This window comes from Seriola aureovittata, chromosome 7 (genome assembly GCF_021018895.1).
Source record: "Seriola aureovittata isolate HTS-2021-v1 ecotype China chromosome 7, ASM2101889v1, whole genome shotgun sequence".
Lineage (NCBI taxonomy): Eukaryota > Metazoa > Chordata > Actinopteri > Carangiformes > Carangidae > Seriola > Seriola aureovittata.
Genome location: NC_079370.1, coordinates 7,768,037 through 7,785,332, shown reverse-complemented (window position 1 = coordinate 7,785,332; position 17,296 = coordinate 7,768,037). Strand labels below are relative to the sequence as shown.

The following is a 17,296-nucleotide window of genomic DNA, read 5'->3' as shown; positions in this document are numbered from 1 at the left end:
TTAGTGGGAGATGAGTGAATGACTTACTCTGATCCACAAAGACTAAAGTGAACTGGTTTTTGGCGCGGCCGTCTCTCAGCTGAGCCGTGTACGAGCCCTCGTCCTCTTGAGAGAGCTGGTCAAACAGGATCTCCACCAGACCTTTGGTCTTGTCGAAGTTGATCTTACGGTGCTGCAGAAGAGCAAACAAGCATTGCCACATATACAGTACACAGATGACTGCAGATGGCAGGCACACATGCTGTTTGCTATAGTATATACAGTATATGGTTAGTCATACAGAGGGAATCTAGTGTGGAGCAGTGCATGAAAGAGTCTGAACTGACAGGCACACTGCAAATGAAATATTCCTTTTTTTTCATGAGCGCACAGGCGCACACACACACACACACACACACACACACACACACAAAGAAACACAGACAAACAAGTGCACAGAGGAAACAGCCTTTGAGCTCATTTTCATGGCTTTTATGTTCATCAAGATAAGTGTATGCCTTGCATGTTGATGGGCCTCAGTGGTGGATGTGATTTGTGATGTATGGCAGGCCTAAGGGTTTTAATCAGCTAAATGGCTTTTGAATTTGCAAACCTCAGCTGTGATCATTTAGAAATAACGTGTAATCAGTACTGTTCAGATGGAACTCTGATATTGGGAAATAATGGAATAAATGAAAATGAAGTACGAGCGATAAATGGGAGCTGCTGAATATAAAGCAGTCGCCCGTCTCACACAAACACAGACACACAAAATTCAGCAGATAGAGTCAAAAACCACTATAAATATATTGTGTTGTATTCTTTTTTCCTCTCTGTGGTGAGAACACATTGGTGCATGGTTCAATAACCTTGACGACATTGCTGATTATCTTGGTGTCATAACATATATGAGTGCTGAGGAGGTTTGTTCACATTCAGTTTATGTTCCTCAATGATTATACTGTTTCTTTATTTTAGGTCATCTGAGTGCAAATTGAACTTTAAAATGGCAGGTGAAATCACCACCGTCTCTATTTTCCATATTACTTCTTGCAATAGCATTACATTACTTTGTCAGTGATAATGGGAAGGATGTTTACGAAAATGCCTTTTGCTTTTGTTGCAAATATCTCTTGCTTTCACTGAGCTCTTTAATGAAAGTAAATGAATTTGGAGGTCATTTCTGAGATATGTGAACAGCATATTAAGTGCAGGTATACACATTTCAGCATTACTTGTGCAACTGATGCCGTAGGAAAGGCTCTAAAAGAAGGCATGTATATTTATCATTAATATATTTTACACATCATGCCTTATACGTCTACAGTTTCCAATTTCAACAAGCCATTTCACCCAGTACTAAAGACCCACTATATTGACATCCTGTTGCTTTACTACCCCTCAATAATGTTTGTTTGAAGAAAGTTGTCCACATTGTCCATTTATTCCACTTCTGCCTTTCTTTTGCATCTCACCAGAACTAACATATTAACCAGATGTGGACTCCTTCTTCACCTTCAGGTCGGTTGATCCTCCCGTCTCCCAGACTTTGTGAAATTAGCTCCGCTCGCAGACCTTCCTGCTGCCTTGTGCATCTGCTCTTCATCTTTGCCAGCAGCCTCAATTTCCTGCCTTCCAGGATATTTATTGAAACACTAATTGCCGTGTTTGATTCGTAGTGACTCGTCATGAAGACAGATGCATGCAGCAACACACTAATGTTATATAAGCCTTCTAAAGTTTCATGACATTTTCCTACTTTTTGAACTTTATTCCTTCAAAGGAGAGCTGTAAGTTTGAAAACAACCGTTTTCATTATCAACAAGTCTATAAAAGTGATTCATTAAATGTCAGAAAATAGTGAAAATGCCCATTTTTATTCCCTGAAGCCCAAGGTAACACTCTAATTTCTTGTTTTGTCCGACCAGCTGTCAAAAATACAAAGATGCTGCGTTTCCAATTGTAGAAAACTAGAGAAATATTCACATTTGAGAAGCTGGAACAAGTGAATTTATTTTTCCTTTACAAAAAGACTTAAATGATTTATCATTTATCAAACTTTTTGACAATTAATTTTCTGTCAATCAACTAATTGATCAATCAACAAGTAATTTCTGCTCTTGAGTCCAGGTTAGTTTCTGGGTGCCTGGGGAAATAATGCAACTGTCCATCTTAGCCCTGCGGCCCCTTAGGAGGTTAATCCCTCTATGTGTGTCCGTGAGATGAATTGCTGTTCAGAGGGGGCGGCAACTTTAAGAGGCTCTGGCAGGTGCTCAAAGAACTAGGGTAACAATAAGTAACCTTTCTAAAACATGAATGATGAATGAAACTGTATAAAAATAACATATCAACATCCTGCTGCTGTATCCATTTATCAAACATACTTCACAGTGTGATGTTTTTTTTTTTTTTTTTAGCAAGAGAGGGAATCCAATCCTTTAACCCTGACAGGGTTTGTGACATGCTGAACTTTCTGAACAGCTGTACCACAGGATAGCTTGTGCAACGGCTTCTTACCGGAGTGCTGGTGATTTCCCGGTCATTGAAGATGAGACGGAGCTCGGCAGCGTTACTCAGACTCTCAGTCTGAAGCCAAAGACGTACGTCGCCTTTCTCAGAAACCTCCACCTGCCAGGCCGACTTCAGAGCTATCACTGCCAAATGGAAATTAAACACAGCAGAGTCTTACAGGCTAAGCTGAATTAGTTCGATGATCATTAAATCAATGAAGAATACTTAATGTGTGTTTAAACTACTGACTGCTTACAGACGGTCTACTTATCATACAGTACAGCATCTTTGTGGTACATACGTGGATTTCTGACTTGCCAGCTGAGCTCTTTGAGTCGTTCAAGGTCTGCGAAAAAAAGGAAAACAGCATCTGAAGGTTAATTACACTTTGATCAGCAGTCACATTTTGTAATACCTACATATTGTCAAAGTACCAGCGAGTACAACAATGGCTTGCACGGCTCTATTTTTAAAGCTGCTAAGCTGGAAAGTTGATTGAGAACATGTGCTTCATTGGATGAGTGACCTTGTGGAAGTGGTTGTGAGGATCATAATTATTTGCTTGAGAGAAAAGCTTGATAACCCTTAAAGTTAAAAGTAATGCTATTCCTGCTGCCATCAGCGTCTTCAATAACACTAGAGACAGCTGAGCTGAACTGGTCTGTTTCAGGTGAATATGAATTGGACAAGACAGTTAACTAACATGAAACTTCCACTCTATTTTATTTATTTTACTTCTTTCACACATTTAAACAACTAAAAGGTTTCAGTTCACCTTCAGCAGTGAAGTCATAGCTGGATGACAGGTTGGCGTTGTCACTCATCTCTACTGTGTAAAGACCCAGATCCTCCTCAGAGGGGTTGGTGAAGGTGAGGATTGACCTGAGGGATGAATTGAAAAAACAGACAAATGCATCTAGACAGCAACTTCAGCCTCGTATTTATCCGTCCACCCTGCAGCAAAAGCTGCTGTAAGTGTTGCTTTGTGCTGTCAGCCATCAGATCTCACTGTGCTTCCAGTCCCAGTGGCTTAGACCAAACGCCTTAAAGCCAACTGGACTTAAAATGGACCTATTTTTTGTTTTACATGCTATGAATGAGGGGAAAAGAGTGAATGTGAGACCTAGCAGGCAAGCTTCCCTCAAGCTCAGGAATCAGATAATCCAAAGAGGCTGACATTCAGTGGGAATCCAGTGAGAAATACTCCCAAAATGTCAACTCACAAAGTGAATTCAATTAATTCAAACCACATCTCATGTTTTAATGGCCTCTTTTTAAATCCTACTCTTTAAAAGTGTCACAGAAGTAGGCTAATTTGTCATCATATTTTGTACATCCACATTCTTGTTCAGTTTGAAACATTTCCATAGTTGCTGGGACTGTGCAGGGAAAACAGCATTTGTTGGGACGTTGCTGAAAAAAAAAAAAAAAAAAAAAAAAAAGAAGAGATGGCACTTGAAAGTGTGAAAAGCACAGAGACACTGAGGGATTGACAGACAGAGAGCCTCACTGAGAGTGAGGGGTTTAATGCCTCCACTGAGTCTGAAAAAGAGATATCTAAAACAACTTGACTGAGTTCACAAACACTGTCACAGATTTCCTGTCATTCACCAAATAACAGGAAAAAAGAACACAGAGGCCACGTTGCACTTGATCAACCTACCTGTTCTTCTTGGTTTCTGTTCGGGCTCTCCCGGCGTCGATGGCCTCTGTGTAGTTTTTGCTCCAGAGGAACTTGCTGTCATCATTCATCTCATCAGACTCGTAGCCCAAGAATATGAAGCCATCATTATCCACACCAATCTCAATGTTTTTAGTGCCTGAGGGAGACAAAATCTGTCAGGGTGGCAGTATGGTCCATGGGTTTCCATCAGGTAATATAATTATAGCAAAATAATACAGACGAAGAAAACTGTACGTATAAAAAGGTAATAACCCCCTACATTTTCACTTATTTTACGCTGAATATGCTCTTATTTTCATTTGTAATCTATTTCTTCTTTTAGCCATTTGCACCACCAAATTACACACTGCATGTGCTGTGTGATGTAAATGTCTTTGCGATATCTTATTATTCGCCACTGCTTTGAACTGATGCTCTCAGTGTTCAGGTGGAAATGTAAATGGGCATTTAAAGGAATAGTTTGATGATAGTTAGATGAGAGGTTTGACACCACCCCCATGTGACATGAGGCTGGTGTCAGAAGCCTTTACGCTAAGCAAACGGTCCTGTGTCAAGCTTCATATTTAACAGACAGACATGTGGTATCAATCTTTTTGTCTTATCATATTTTGTACATCCACAGTCTTGGTCAGTTTGAAATGTTTCCATAATAGCTGGGACTGTGCAGGGAAAACAGCATTTGTTGGGTCGCTGCTGACAAAACAAGAGATGACACTTAAAAGTGTGAAAAGCACAGAGACGCTGAGGGATTGACAGGCAGAGAGCCTCACTGACAGCGAGGGGTTAAATGCCTTATATATTGTATCTTTGGTCCAGCACCTCCAACAAGCCTTGGAGGTGATTTTTTAAAAATAATATTTATATATCTGGAACCATGACAGCTGACCTGGTTTAGTCTGAGCTGTGACTGGCTCAGAGGGAAGGGAGGCACAGCCCACTCCAGCCTCGTTGACAGCCGATACACGGAGACGGTAGGTCTGACCTGCCTGAAGACCTGACACCTGGATGTCATAAGAAGCACATCAAATATTTACCGGTCATTGTCATAATTCATTATGATTATTGACACATTAACAATTTTAAGTATGTATTTATGGCACATGAGGTTATGGACGAATCCTAATCATAAAAAACGTTATCTTTCTGTTATATTATACTGAAGCCTTGTAAACATTTTTACAGCTCCACTCACCTTGTAATGTGTGTCAGAGATGGGCTCGGCATTTAAAGCCGTCCAGTCGTCTGATTGGTCACCCTGACTGATTTCCAGCAAATAGCCAGTGACAGGGCTTTGTCCTTCATACAACGGAGCCGCCCACAGCAACACCAGGGAGTTGTTTCTCACCTCCCTGAACTCCAGGTCATAGGTACAACCTGAGATAGAAGAGGAAAGGTCATTGACCTACCTATCAATGTCAATGTTTTTGTGCCGGGGGAACTGCAGTGGAACAGTGTGTGTTTTTCAGTATTTATATTAAATAAAAACAGTGTCCTCAGTCACCATATCCAAACCAACCAAACAGGACTTTTATTTTTTGTGATAGTGGGAAGTCGTAGCAAAACAAACCAGAAATAGCAGTAAAGTCAAAAGGAGTACAGTGACATTCCTTAATCTACCCCCACTGACTTCATGGTGGCATATAGTAGTTAATTTGCTAAATGATTTTCAGTCACTTTTAAATTATTAACGACATAGAGGAAAGCCCATTTGCCAAGATTAATGAGCTGCGCTTTAAAAGTGGCATGTGTGAGAGAGCCTCTCTCCATTTTCAATATTAATGTCACGAGAGGCCGATATGAGCGCGGCCAGGACTGCCAGGCTGTCTACTGAGCCGCCACATACTGGAATGACTTTGTGTGACTCCTGTGTGTGTATGTGTGCGTGTGCTTGTGTGTTTGTAATAATGATGCAATCACTTTTCAAAATCTTATTGATATCCCCCAAACTTATATTGTTTCAGGCTCATTTTTAAATATTGTCCTCTTACTGTCCAGTCAGTGCATATCGTGTACTTTTCGCCCGAAATTCTGACTCTCAGGCTACTTACAGGCTGCCGTTACTCGTTGGTGGAGGTTTTGCGGTTTGTCCAAATACCCACACATGTTCACATGGCACCAGGTAGCTGGCAAGTGCGCCCCTCATCAGAAATACACACAGCACATTTAACCGACACATGCTGCGTACTTGTAATACCCACTTTGAAACACTTTTCAGAGCTAAGTATCGCACACTTTATCATGGTGTACTGCTCCACACCAGTCCAATAACGTGGGCGGAAGTGCGCCTATAGGGTGGTGTTAGGATTGACATCAGTCAACAGACATGAAGGAGTTGAAGTTTATGATAGGACATGCTCAGTGTGAATAAAGTTATGGCAGATCCTTCACAGATGGTTCATCTTGAAGGGGCTGGTAAGAATTAATATCACATAACTGACACTGTCAAGATAAATAATCAACATCACTTCCTTTTATCAAAGATTTTGAGAAATGAGAATCCACTCAAAATAATATCAAGTCTCTTTTTTATACTGTAGACCTACCTGCTCAATAATTTAATTGCTTTTTTAATTGATTACTCCTTTCAGATCCTGAATATGCTAATTATTTATTTTTACTGTGAAATGATTGTGTCTATATTAGGGTTGATACTTACTTGTTCATCGGAGCTCGATTGAGTCATGTAGTGTATTTGTACAGTACAAAGATGCAAAAAAACATTACCTGTTATTTCTATAAAGGAAACTACGTGATTAAATTCATAAACGTGATTTTAAGTATTGTTATTAACAATACAGCTGAGGTGAACATACACTATCATTTATATGGAAAACACAATAACAAATTTCATTGTGACTTATTTAGTTCTATATTGGTAGAAGTGTAAATGTTATTAAAAATACGGGTTAAATTATTCATATTCCTGAAACCCAAACCAAGCCTACACCCTTGTAATAATATACTGTCTGCTCTTCTGATTCCTGAAGTGAAAGTCAGTTTTTCTTTGACACCGTTCAGACCACTTTCACACATATTGACTCTTTAGCTGATAGTGGATTCAATGCCTTGTTCTAGGACACTTGAATAGTATTAGAGGACAAGGCATACACATATAACATATAATGAATTCCACTAACTACCTCTAACTCAAGGCTATTATTCTCGCTATTATTTCAGCCACCGCATTATGCACTTGACTGCTGACCTCTGCCTTTCCTCTGCATTTTAATGGCACAATAAGCAAATAGCCAGTTTTTATTATGGTACTTCATATCGACCTGTCTATTTACTTGTGAAATGACCATATGCACCTTTAATGGTGTCATTTTAAATTAAATAAAATTCTAGTGAATGGTAATGGGTCCTGGATGGTAGAATAGATAGAAATAATTGGAAAGTTTGAAAATGATTAATTCCTGTATCGTTTGATACAAATAAATATACCAGCAGTAAGCAAGACAGTATGCAGTTTCTTTTATTTAAGTTGAGCTGCCCTCTGATGCATCTTTCACGCATTCAGATGTGCAGAGACATTTTTTTCTCAGTAATGTGTTTGGATTGTCCAAGAAATCATCCCTCCTGAATGAACTGATTTAAAAGTGGACTGACATTTTCTCCCTTACCTGGCTCTGGCATCGTCCACTTCTCACACAGGAAAGCTTCGCTGGCCTCAGACGGCTTCCCGACGCCGGCCACATTGGCAGCAAACACACGAAACTGGTAGAAGTGCCCACTGGACAGGTTGCAAACCTGTGGAAACGGACCAGGGATAAAGAGCTGAAGACAAACAGGTGCATAATAATAATAATAATAATAATAATAATAATAATAATAATAATAATAATAATAGGATTTTGAAAACACCTTGTCAATACCTAAATTAAAGACACATATCCATATTACAGAAAAGTTTTTGCCCTGAAGCATTTTCCACATCTAACAAAGAACTTTAGTTGCACGGTTGAACAGGTTTTTCTTTCTCTGGCTACTGATGTTGAATTCAAAAGTATTCAGGAGCAAAACAGATTTTGTAAGGTGTGTGATTTGGATGAAGCAGAAAGTGAGTTGCCTTTTTCTTTTGAACTCCACATAGTACAATGTGACGATATCAGAATGTCAATTATCCATTAAATGGCTTAACAAAAATGAGAAATATTCTGGTGCACAGATGATTAAAAATTGGAAAGGTTGTTCAACTTTGATGTATTCCAGTTTGCTTATTCAAAAGCCTGAAAGAAAAGGGAAGATGGGCTATTTCATTTGTATTGATTTGGATATCTCCAGTCTAATACACAACATATTTCAGTGATGTATTATTTTTGTTGTAGATAACAAAGGACCGACTTGAATTGGTTTTCTTTGTTTGTTTTTTGTACATTTTGTAATATTTTTAATAACATACAGTATATGAAGCATTCTGTATCTGGCTTACATGAAAATAAAAATGTAACTGATTTGCATAAATCAAAATAACTCAGTTCATACTGGTATTCTGGCTGACTTTAAGGAAAACACGGATCAGTTGTCACATCATACAGGAGCAAAAGTTCCCTGCTTGTACATTTACACTCCTCCTGACTCAAGCAGTATTTTATAAGGTATTAGCTCTGCTGCTGCCACAGCATTTTGCTGAGTCCCTGGGACACTTTTGCTTTGGGAAGAGACGGGATTCAGCCTCATTGATCTGTTCAATGATCTTCCTATTCACAGCCACTTAGACTCTAAGGCCCTTATCGCCTCTGTGGACAGTTGTGGACTTCTGCCGCTGGTCTCAGCTCACTCCTGGCAACTAATTGACACAACCAGAGGGAGTTTATATCAGAGCAATAGCAAATGCTATCTAAAAACCAATTTCCCCACACCTACCACCCATTTCATTATCTATAGATCCTTTTCTAACCACATTTAGGTAGAACGACAACCTTCTTATCAGATCAATATACAGTCCACTCAAATGCACAGGCTGCCTGCCAAAATAAGCCGAATGAAGTACAGCTTTCATCCACTAGATGGCGAAAAGGCTGCATTTGATCACTCTGACATATATTTTTCATCTTCTTTTGTCAGCCTTTGCTCAGAGTGCAGGGTCCACCTTTCTGTTCAGTGTCATGCTCACAGAAACATGAGCAAGTTTGACTGTTGCATTACCTATGGTTCATCAACTTTAATCCCAATAATCCTCATGCTCTATTTATAGGAACGTAACTAACTAAATACTGAATATATATAAGTACTGTACTTAAGGATTGTTTTGAGCTACAGCTTCACTACATGTCACAGGGAAACACTGCACTCTCTATACTAATATGATATATAAAACAGTACAGTGTTAGAGATTTAACCCATGGTTTCCAGCATTTTTGGCAACAAATAGTCAACATGTAGTTGGGGTTATTGATCATGTTTCAGATGTATGAGTAAAATAATTGGTTTAGGCTAAAGATGTGAAAATATTTCATAAAAAAGCAAAAATTAGATAAAAAGTCAAAAAAGTGAATATAAATCTGTATATAAATAATAGCATAAATATATATAATAATATTTAGTTTATCTCAAAGGGGCCTTTTTCTGTGGAACAAGTACCTTTTTTTATATTTTTAGTACACTTTGGTGATATGTACTTTTCTTGAGTGGGACTTTAAATGAAGGACTTTTGCTGGTAATTACCAGTGTTACATGTACAGTGTCGTATTGGTATTTTGGCTTTACAGTGGCATTGTCATTTTCTTTCTAATTGGCTTTGTCTTTGTTTTTCCCAGGAGCTAAAAACAACCACTCACATATAACACATTTGCACAATGTCTAATTACGGAGCACCTGTAATCTACCTGAAACAGGTTAAAGATTTAACTTTCCCCCCAGGTCTCCATGGACACGGCGTGTTGCCTAGTGACACAGCCAATGTGGGAGCTGTAGCTGTTGCCACTATTTTAAAGGCAGCTGCTAAATGTAAAAATTACTTCTATTAGTATAATTATATTAAAAGTAAGTCCTTTTTGGTAGTGATGTCTAGAAATGTCTGCAGGAATTTATATTAATTCTTTTCACTAAGTTTTCATCAGAAGTTTTCTTCTCATACTATGACAGTGAATAAAGAAGACATGTTATTTTGTGGATACTTTTCATGTGACATATATATATACATATACATATATATAAAAACATGAATGTCTGTACCAATTTTTGTGCCAATCGATCCGGTAGTTGTCAAGATACTTCACTGAAAGCCAAAAAATGTGAAGCTGCTGGCGGCAGTAGAAGAAAAACTGGTGGCTCATCAAAATCATTATATCTGTGAGAAACATGAATATCTGTCAACAGTTTCGTGGCAGTCCACCCAGTAACTGTTGAGATATTAGTCTGGACCAAAGAGATGGACTGACCGTTCAACCAACCTCAGAGCAACGCTGTCAGAATGGGAAAGAAAAATCACGCTGCACCATAACTGTATAATGTTAGATCTTTACTGACCCTAAACTGCCGCTCTTTTGCAGGCTTGATGTTGACCTCTCTCCACGTTTTCATGCCCTTTTCCACCTGGTCCAAGTAGTAGCCACGTACAGGATCTCCCCCATTATAGGTGGGGGCCCTCCAGCCCAGCACCATCTCTGATCCGGTGCACAGCAGCAGGGCGATGGCAGAGGGAGCAGAGGGAACACCTGGAAGAACCAGAGGGAATAAAAAAAAAAAAAGAAACAACATAAATCATACGTGAGAGAGGAGAGAATCTCAGCAGGCACACATTCTTGCTAAATAGACTGAGAATTTTTTTTAATTTAATTTTTATTTAATCAAGCAGTCTCATTTAGATTAAGGTCTATTTCCAAGCGAGACCTGAGAACAAGAGATGATCACAAGAACACAAAACAGAGGCAACACAACTACACACAACATGAAACAAGGAAAAAAGTAACAGTACAGTAACAAGAACCATAAAAAACATCAGATAATAAGATTTTAAAATCTAAAAAGGGAAGTGTAAGGCTCTAATTTGAGGGCAGTTTGCTGTTCTTTCCAATTTAAACAGTGCTGAGGCCACAAAGGTTGACTTCACAATAGTTTTACAGTTGGAAAAAGACTGAAGTCCTTTTATTTTATACAAGGAGCCTAGTTTGATTTTTAATTCTTGAATCAATAGTTGAATATGAAGATAGCCTACTGCAAAGCCAAATGCAGCATCTGCATGACGCAGCAAGAGTTATATGAATGCCATTTGAATTAGTATTAATGGCGGGGTGATCAGTGGTGGCGCCGGAGTGATAGCTGGAAGGCATCAAAGGCAGATTGAAGCCGAGTCAGGGCCTGAGCTGGGGTGAAGTCTGGGGCATATAAAATCATATCATCAACAAAAAAATGAACATTGACGTATTAATTAGGAACAATTATGTTATTTATATGTAATGTTAACAGCAACTGGTAACTGGGCTTCACTGAGTATCGTAAACGACAATAGCCTGATCTATAAGGTAGGAGTGAAAGCACATATGGGTGGCTTCATTCTAGACCTACAGAATGCAGTTTGTGTAGAAGGGTAGTAGGTAGTAAGTTGTTGACATCAGAGATATCTCCACCTTTGTGCAAGGGTATACTAATAAGGCAATTTTCCACAAAGCTGGAATCAAACCTTGTTCAGAAGGTTAGGTTAAAGATATGAGCTAAATGTGGACAGATCAGTGGGGCACTTTGATGAAGAAGATAAATGTCAAGATTATCTGTACCAGTGTTTTGTATGCTTTTAACGTAAGCAGAGCTTTGTAAACATCTGCACTGTTTAACCAACTAAAAGGAAATTTGCAGTCAGATGAAGCTGAGGCACCTGGGACTCTCTCTACTGGACAGATATGGTAATTGTCTACAGTTGGATCTGCAGAAATATTAAATAAAAGACAGGAGGAGAAGAAACTGTGATTAAAAGCTTCAACCATGAATGACCCGTCACTAGACTAGATTGTTGTTTGATTTTAGGTGCTAATAACCCTCTTTACAACTTAAGTCTAAAATTGCTAATTCATAACTCTTTACATATATTAAGCATTGTGAAAACAAAAGAATCATTCAGCTCACATTCTGTTTGATAAAAATATATTCCTCACAAAGAACTGGACTTGCCAGCTAATGGCAGAGCAACAGAATAGATATGAGAATATTCTGGCAGTGAGTGGCAACCGAGAAGAGTCATCACTGTACGGTAGTGCACGCTGCAGAGAGAGAGCATTATAGGAAAACACAACACAGGAAGTAAGAAGGTTGAATGTGCACTCATTGCCTGAGTGATGAGAAAACATATGGAGACTGACATGTGAAAGAAACACAGTCTCAGTTTGAATATGATACCAGCAGCACTATGAAGTGTTGTGATGCTGCATTAGAAGCTTGTCTTGCCCACACACACTTTTCTTCTTTGTCCGACTTCAGTAAAACTTTGTTTTCCCCAAGAAATGATTTTTTGTTTCTTGTAAAGCTGGAAACATGAAGGACACACAATGACGAGTTTCCGTAAGGTGCCAGGTAAATGCTTAGACCTTCTTCACTTTGGAGAGCACGCATGCTTTCTGAGAGAGGGCTCCTGAGGCTAAAGAAAACTATAAACATGAATATGTCTGCTTGAGAAGTTTACTTTACAATTCAGTTAACACTGATAGTTCAGAATTTGAAGGTATTCGGTGCAAAATGGTTAAATTTCTTCAGCTCAGGTTCAAAGAATAAATAATTTTTACAAAACCGCTAACAAAAAACTCACCATTGAAATACTGTTTAAAATTAATTACTCTTTTAAAATTTTACCTCTGCAAGAGCAGCCGTGTGTTGCTCAGTGTGAAAGAGCATCAAATGATTAAATAGTTTCAGATACTTGGGTTGTGTCCTGAAAGAAAATTAAATTTAATGTCCACTACTCTCTGTATTAGCTGGCAGCTGCACTTACAAATGGCGGATTTGACGAGGATGGGGACTGACTCCTCTGAATAGCTGCTGTTTCCTGCTCGGCTCACAGACTTCACCCGAAACACATATTCTTTTCTAGTCTTGAGACCTTGCACAATAAACCTGAGGAGGAGAGACGAAGTTTAGGCAGAGTGAAAGTTCATATCTGAAAAACTTTTCCATGCAGAATGATAATCTATTGCAACCACTTTTTACCTGTTATTCAGACTATAGAGACTGAGCAAAGTACTAACGATTCTTCCTGCAGCCAACCAGAAACACGATAATAAACACATTAGAACACAAATGAATCTGTCACACTTACCTGGTTTTGGTAATAGGCTTGTTGTTAACAGTCTTCCAGTCTTGTTTGCCAGCTTCACTGTAGTACAGGTAGTATCCCAGAATATCATCTTTTTCTTTGGGCTCCTGCCACTGCAGCAGCACTGAGGTGTCTCTGTCTCTGATGGCCAGCACAGAGTGAGCAGGAGCTGGCACAGCTGGTGGGAATCACACGAAAACCATCAGCTAAAACTATGAAAGCTGAAATCCTCAAATGAAAATTGACCATCATATAGAATTCATTCAACTGTTGGACGCACACGAGGATACATATGCATGTGCATGTGTCACGTAATACACATTCCTACCCATGGTTTCACGTTATTACACTGATGGGCAGCTGATAGTAATTGTCACATCTTGTCAGTCAAGTCCCTTTTGTCTTCTTCCCTCATGTCTCATCGTGTTTTCCCGTTTTATTTTGAGACTCACCTCCTGTCTCATTCCAGGTCCCTGCACTTCCTGCCCTCCTGTGCTTCCCTCCTGTGATCACTTGACCCAGCCCTAATGTGTTGCACCTGTGTGTCATTGTCTCCCTTGCCCCTGTGTATTTAGTTTCTTTACCCGCTGAGTGTTGAGTTCTGCTTTTGAGTCCGGTCTCTATGTTCAGCCGTCACAGTAATGTGCTAAGGATTACAGAAGTCAGAGCTGAAAATGTTTTATGAAGAAGTTTGTATTCGACATGTTTGTTAGACCTCAAGGTTACACGATGTGTTTTGGTGAGAAAGACTGCATGTAAACGTAACTGTCTGCCTGTTTACAAGAGTAAACAGGGTTAAAGGTCCTTATAAAAAAGCCTTAAATAACTGACAGGAGAGCTAAAATAATTAGAAAGTCAGTTTACAGAAAATTAATTGGCATATATTTTGATAATCGATTAATTGTTTCTGTTGTTTATAAAGTATGAGCATCTCATTTTTGATGGTTTGCTGCTCTTCTTTGTTTTGGGGTCAGGGTTATGTGACAAAACAATCACTGTAGAGATGTCATCTTGGGTCTCATCATAGAGACCAAACCATCATTGATTAGCCTAAAAATATATTCAGCAGATTGTTTTGTAAATCAAAATTGCAGTTAGTTGCAGTCCTAACTGACGAGCTCTGAAAAATAAAACATACTACAGGGATATTCATATCACTTAAAAACAATTTGAGGTCTAAGTGTCCAAATTATAATCCTTCTGAGAGACAGCTGATCAACAAACAACTATACAGTAGGCACAGTGCCGGAGGGAAATGCTGAACTAAGATGTAGCTCTTCAAAATCAAACTGACCTTTACAATAGGCCAAGTAATAAATGGGCAGGGGCACATGACATAGCACAGTCGGTCTCACCTTGTGGCTTTCCCAAGGAGATTGGCTCGCTCGGCTCGGAGGGGTCACTGACACCGTACTTGTTGATGGAGCGCACTCTGAAGCAGTACTGCTTGCCCTTGACCAGGTCAAACACCGGGAACCTCGGAGAGTTCACCACCATGTCCAGACTGGCCAGCTCCCAGCTGCTCTTCCCTGCCAGGGACTGATCCAAGCACAGGATTGGAAAAACACAAATATTATTTCAAAAGCACTATCAACCTCAAGGACATGTTCATTACTCAGTATCCTTCAAATATGCTAGAGGATTCAATCTGCGCAAGAGTGAGGGACTGCCAAGACTTCCAAATACGCTTTAAAAAGTCCCATAATTCATTCTAATTTTGTACCATCCCTTACTCTGTACTTAACTGGCGATTGTCAAGTTTTGGAGCAAACCACTTAACGTCCTGACAAGGGCAGACATAGAGGAATAAAGATTGGCAGTTTGGGGAGATAGGTAGAGAGACTCGAAGGCAGAAATATCAATAGATCCCCAAACTCAGAGAGACAGAAACACGAGCAGAGAGAGAGACAGAAAACAGATATGCCAGGATATAGTCAAAAAATGGAGACGCAGGTAAATTGTGGACAACCAGTGACTCATCTTTACACCTTTTCTTCATCTTTGTCAATTAGTTACTTTCAGCCAATGATATACATATACAGTAAAACTAATCTTCTCTATTTTATATTCTGAATTTATTTTTCCCCCACTATGTATTACCATTATTTCCTGCTGGAGCTCCCTGTTTGAGGAGGAAAACCTAACAATAGAGCGGGGCATGTCAAAGAGATCAGTGATTATAAAGTGCTCGCTCAAGGGCGAAAGGGATATTTGAATGTTCCCTTCATTATATAAGCGGAAGTGAAGCAGCAGACTTTAGTAATTTCAGATGCCTTTGACAGATTTGACAGTTTTATTACCTCGGTAAGTTATAAAAGTCCAATAAAAATCTATTTCCTGTGGCAGTTTTCTGATTATTGGAGCTAGAAGCTGTTGTGTGTCTGGGTTGATATTGGAGAGCGGAGGCCCTTTATTGTTGTAAAGAATAGGGCAGTCCCCTCACTTTAGTATGTTGGAAGAAAACTTTTGTTATTTCAGCATCATTCTGAACTTTGTATCTAGTCCTGAGGGAGAAAAAACAACCACACCCTTTTTATATTTTAGCTGTATTTTCCTTTACAGACATTACTTTGAATGCATAATTGAAATACTGCTACAAGCCAGAACATACTGTAGTTTTTACAAATTTTAAACCACAAAACCTTCAAATCTCAGATCCAGGTAGAATTAAATCTTCAGTTAGAAAGCTAAAAAAAAAAACAGAAAAATCTTATAAGTATTCAAGCCATAAAATCTAGCCCCTAACGCCTAAGTGCATGGCATGAAAGAGGAACATCAAGGTCTGTGTGCCTTTAATGAGTTCACAAATTCACAGTTAAACTGACAACACAGTGGTATAAGTGTGTGTGCGTGTGTGTATGTGTGCGTGTGCGTGTGTGTATGTGTGTTTTTCCTCCTGTCTCTTTAATTAGTACCATGGTCAGGAGCCTGCTGTTAATTTGGCTCATGTTCCAGCATCGGACCGAACAAACCCAACAAGCGAGTGGAGGAACTGACGATGCAAGTACATTGATCCTTGTGTTAAGTGGAAGTGTATGTTTTACTAATTAGAGTGGCAGCTTGTGTTTGAATATATTTATGTCTGTGTCTGTGTGTGTTTGTGTGTGAGAGAGGGCTTTATCGTTATCTTATTGTATATAATATAGTAAATACTTTTTCATATCTCTTTGTAGGTATGTGTGTGATGGTGTAGAGCAGATTTTTGGAGTTTTTTTTTTTTTTTTGTTGCTGTAAAACAGACGCCCACTGCACCTACAAAACCACACTATGAGAGCTCAGAGAGAATGAACTGGAACAGTAAAGCTGCTGCTCGTAAAAGCAAAGATGTTAAAATGCTTAACAGAGCTAAAGGGAACTGCAAACTCAAGTGTGACAATTTGGTTTATCACCAAGAGCAACCCCTTTCACTTAGAAGTAGTTCTGCCAAAATATTGATTATAGATTATTCTTAGGGGCTTGGATTTGGAGAAAATACAAGTGAGAGTTGCATGTTTTAGCCTGTTAACTAAAAATCATGCATTGCTGCTGCCCATTTTGCAAAGCCACCATAAATTCTTTGACTAATTTCCCACTTTCAAGGCTGCCATTGTTCTCTGTTCATTATTTCAATATGGTCTGCAAATCAACGTGCACAGAGCTAAAACTTGCATGAGAGGGATAATCAATTAGTCTGTTCTATTTTTGGTCACAGTTATCTTGGTGATGTAATGCATTTGTGAGGAGGGAGTGTTTTAAGAAATGGCTGTGGAGGTTTATCTCAGTGATCCAGGTGGTCTGATGTCTGGAGAGACTTGAATTTAAATCACTGGAGGTTTCATTTAAGACATTTTGCTGTTCAGGCTTTTTCAGTCCTGAAAACAAACCGAAGAAGCAACTGA

General features: G+C 39.1%; 1 protein-coding gene across 1 annotated transcript in view; it reads right to left on the bottom strand.

The window, feature by feature from the left end:
- Positions 1-17,296, bottom strand: part of myom3 (myomesin 3) — a 55,995-nt gene that overhangs the window by 8,794 nt on the left and 29,905 nt on the right. Inside the window, exons 14-25 of the mRNA XM_056379815.1 lie at positions 14,774-14,957; positions 13,422-13,596; positions 13,098-13,219; positions 10,646-10,833; positions 7,798-7,924; positions 5,367-5,548; positions 5,061-5,175; positions 4,154-4,310; positions 3,266-3,372; positions 2,792-2,836; positions 2,497-2,633; positions 28-172 (exon numbers count right to left, since the gene is read on the bottom strand). Of these exons, the coding sequence (XP_056235790.1) occupies positions 28-172; positions 2,497-2,633; positions 2,792-2,836; positions 3,266-3,372; positions 4,154-4,310; positions 5,061-5,175; positions 5,367-5,548; positions 7,798-7,924; positions 10,646-10,833; positions 13,098-13,219; positions 13,422-13,596; positions 14,774-14,957 (1,684 nt within the window). The remainder of the gene's footprint in view (positions 1-27; positions 173-2,496; positions 2,634-2,791; positions 2,837-3,265; positions 3,373-4,153; positions 4,311-5,060; positions 5,176-5,366; positions 5,549-7,797; positions 7,925-10,645; positions 10,834-13,097; positions 13,220-13,421; positions 13,597-14,773; positions 14,958-17,296) is intronic.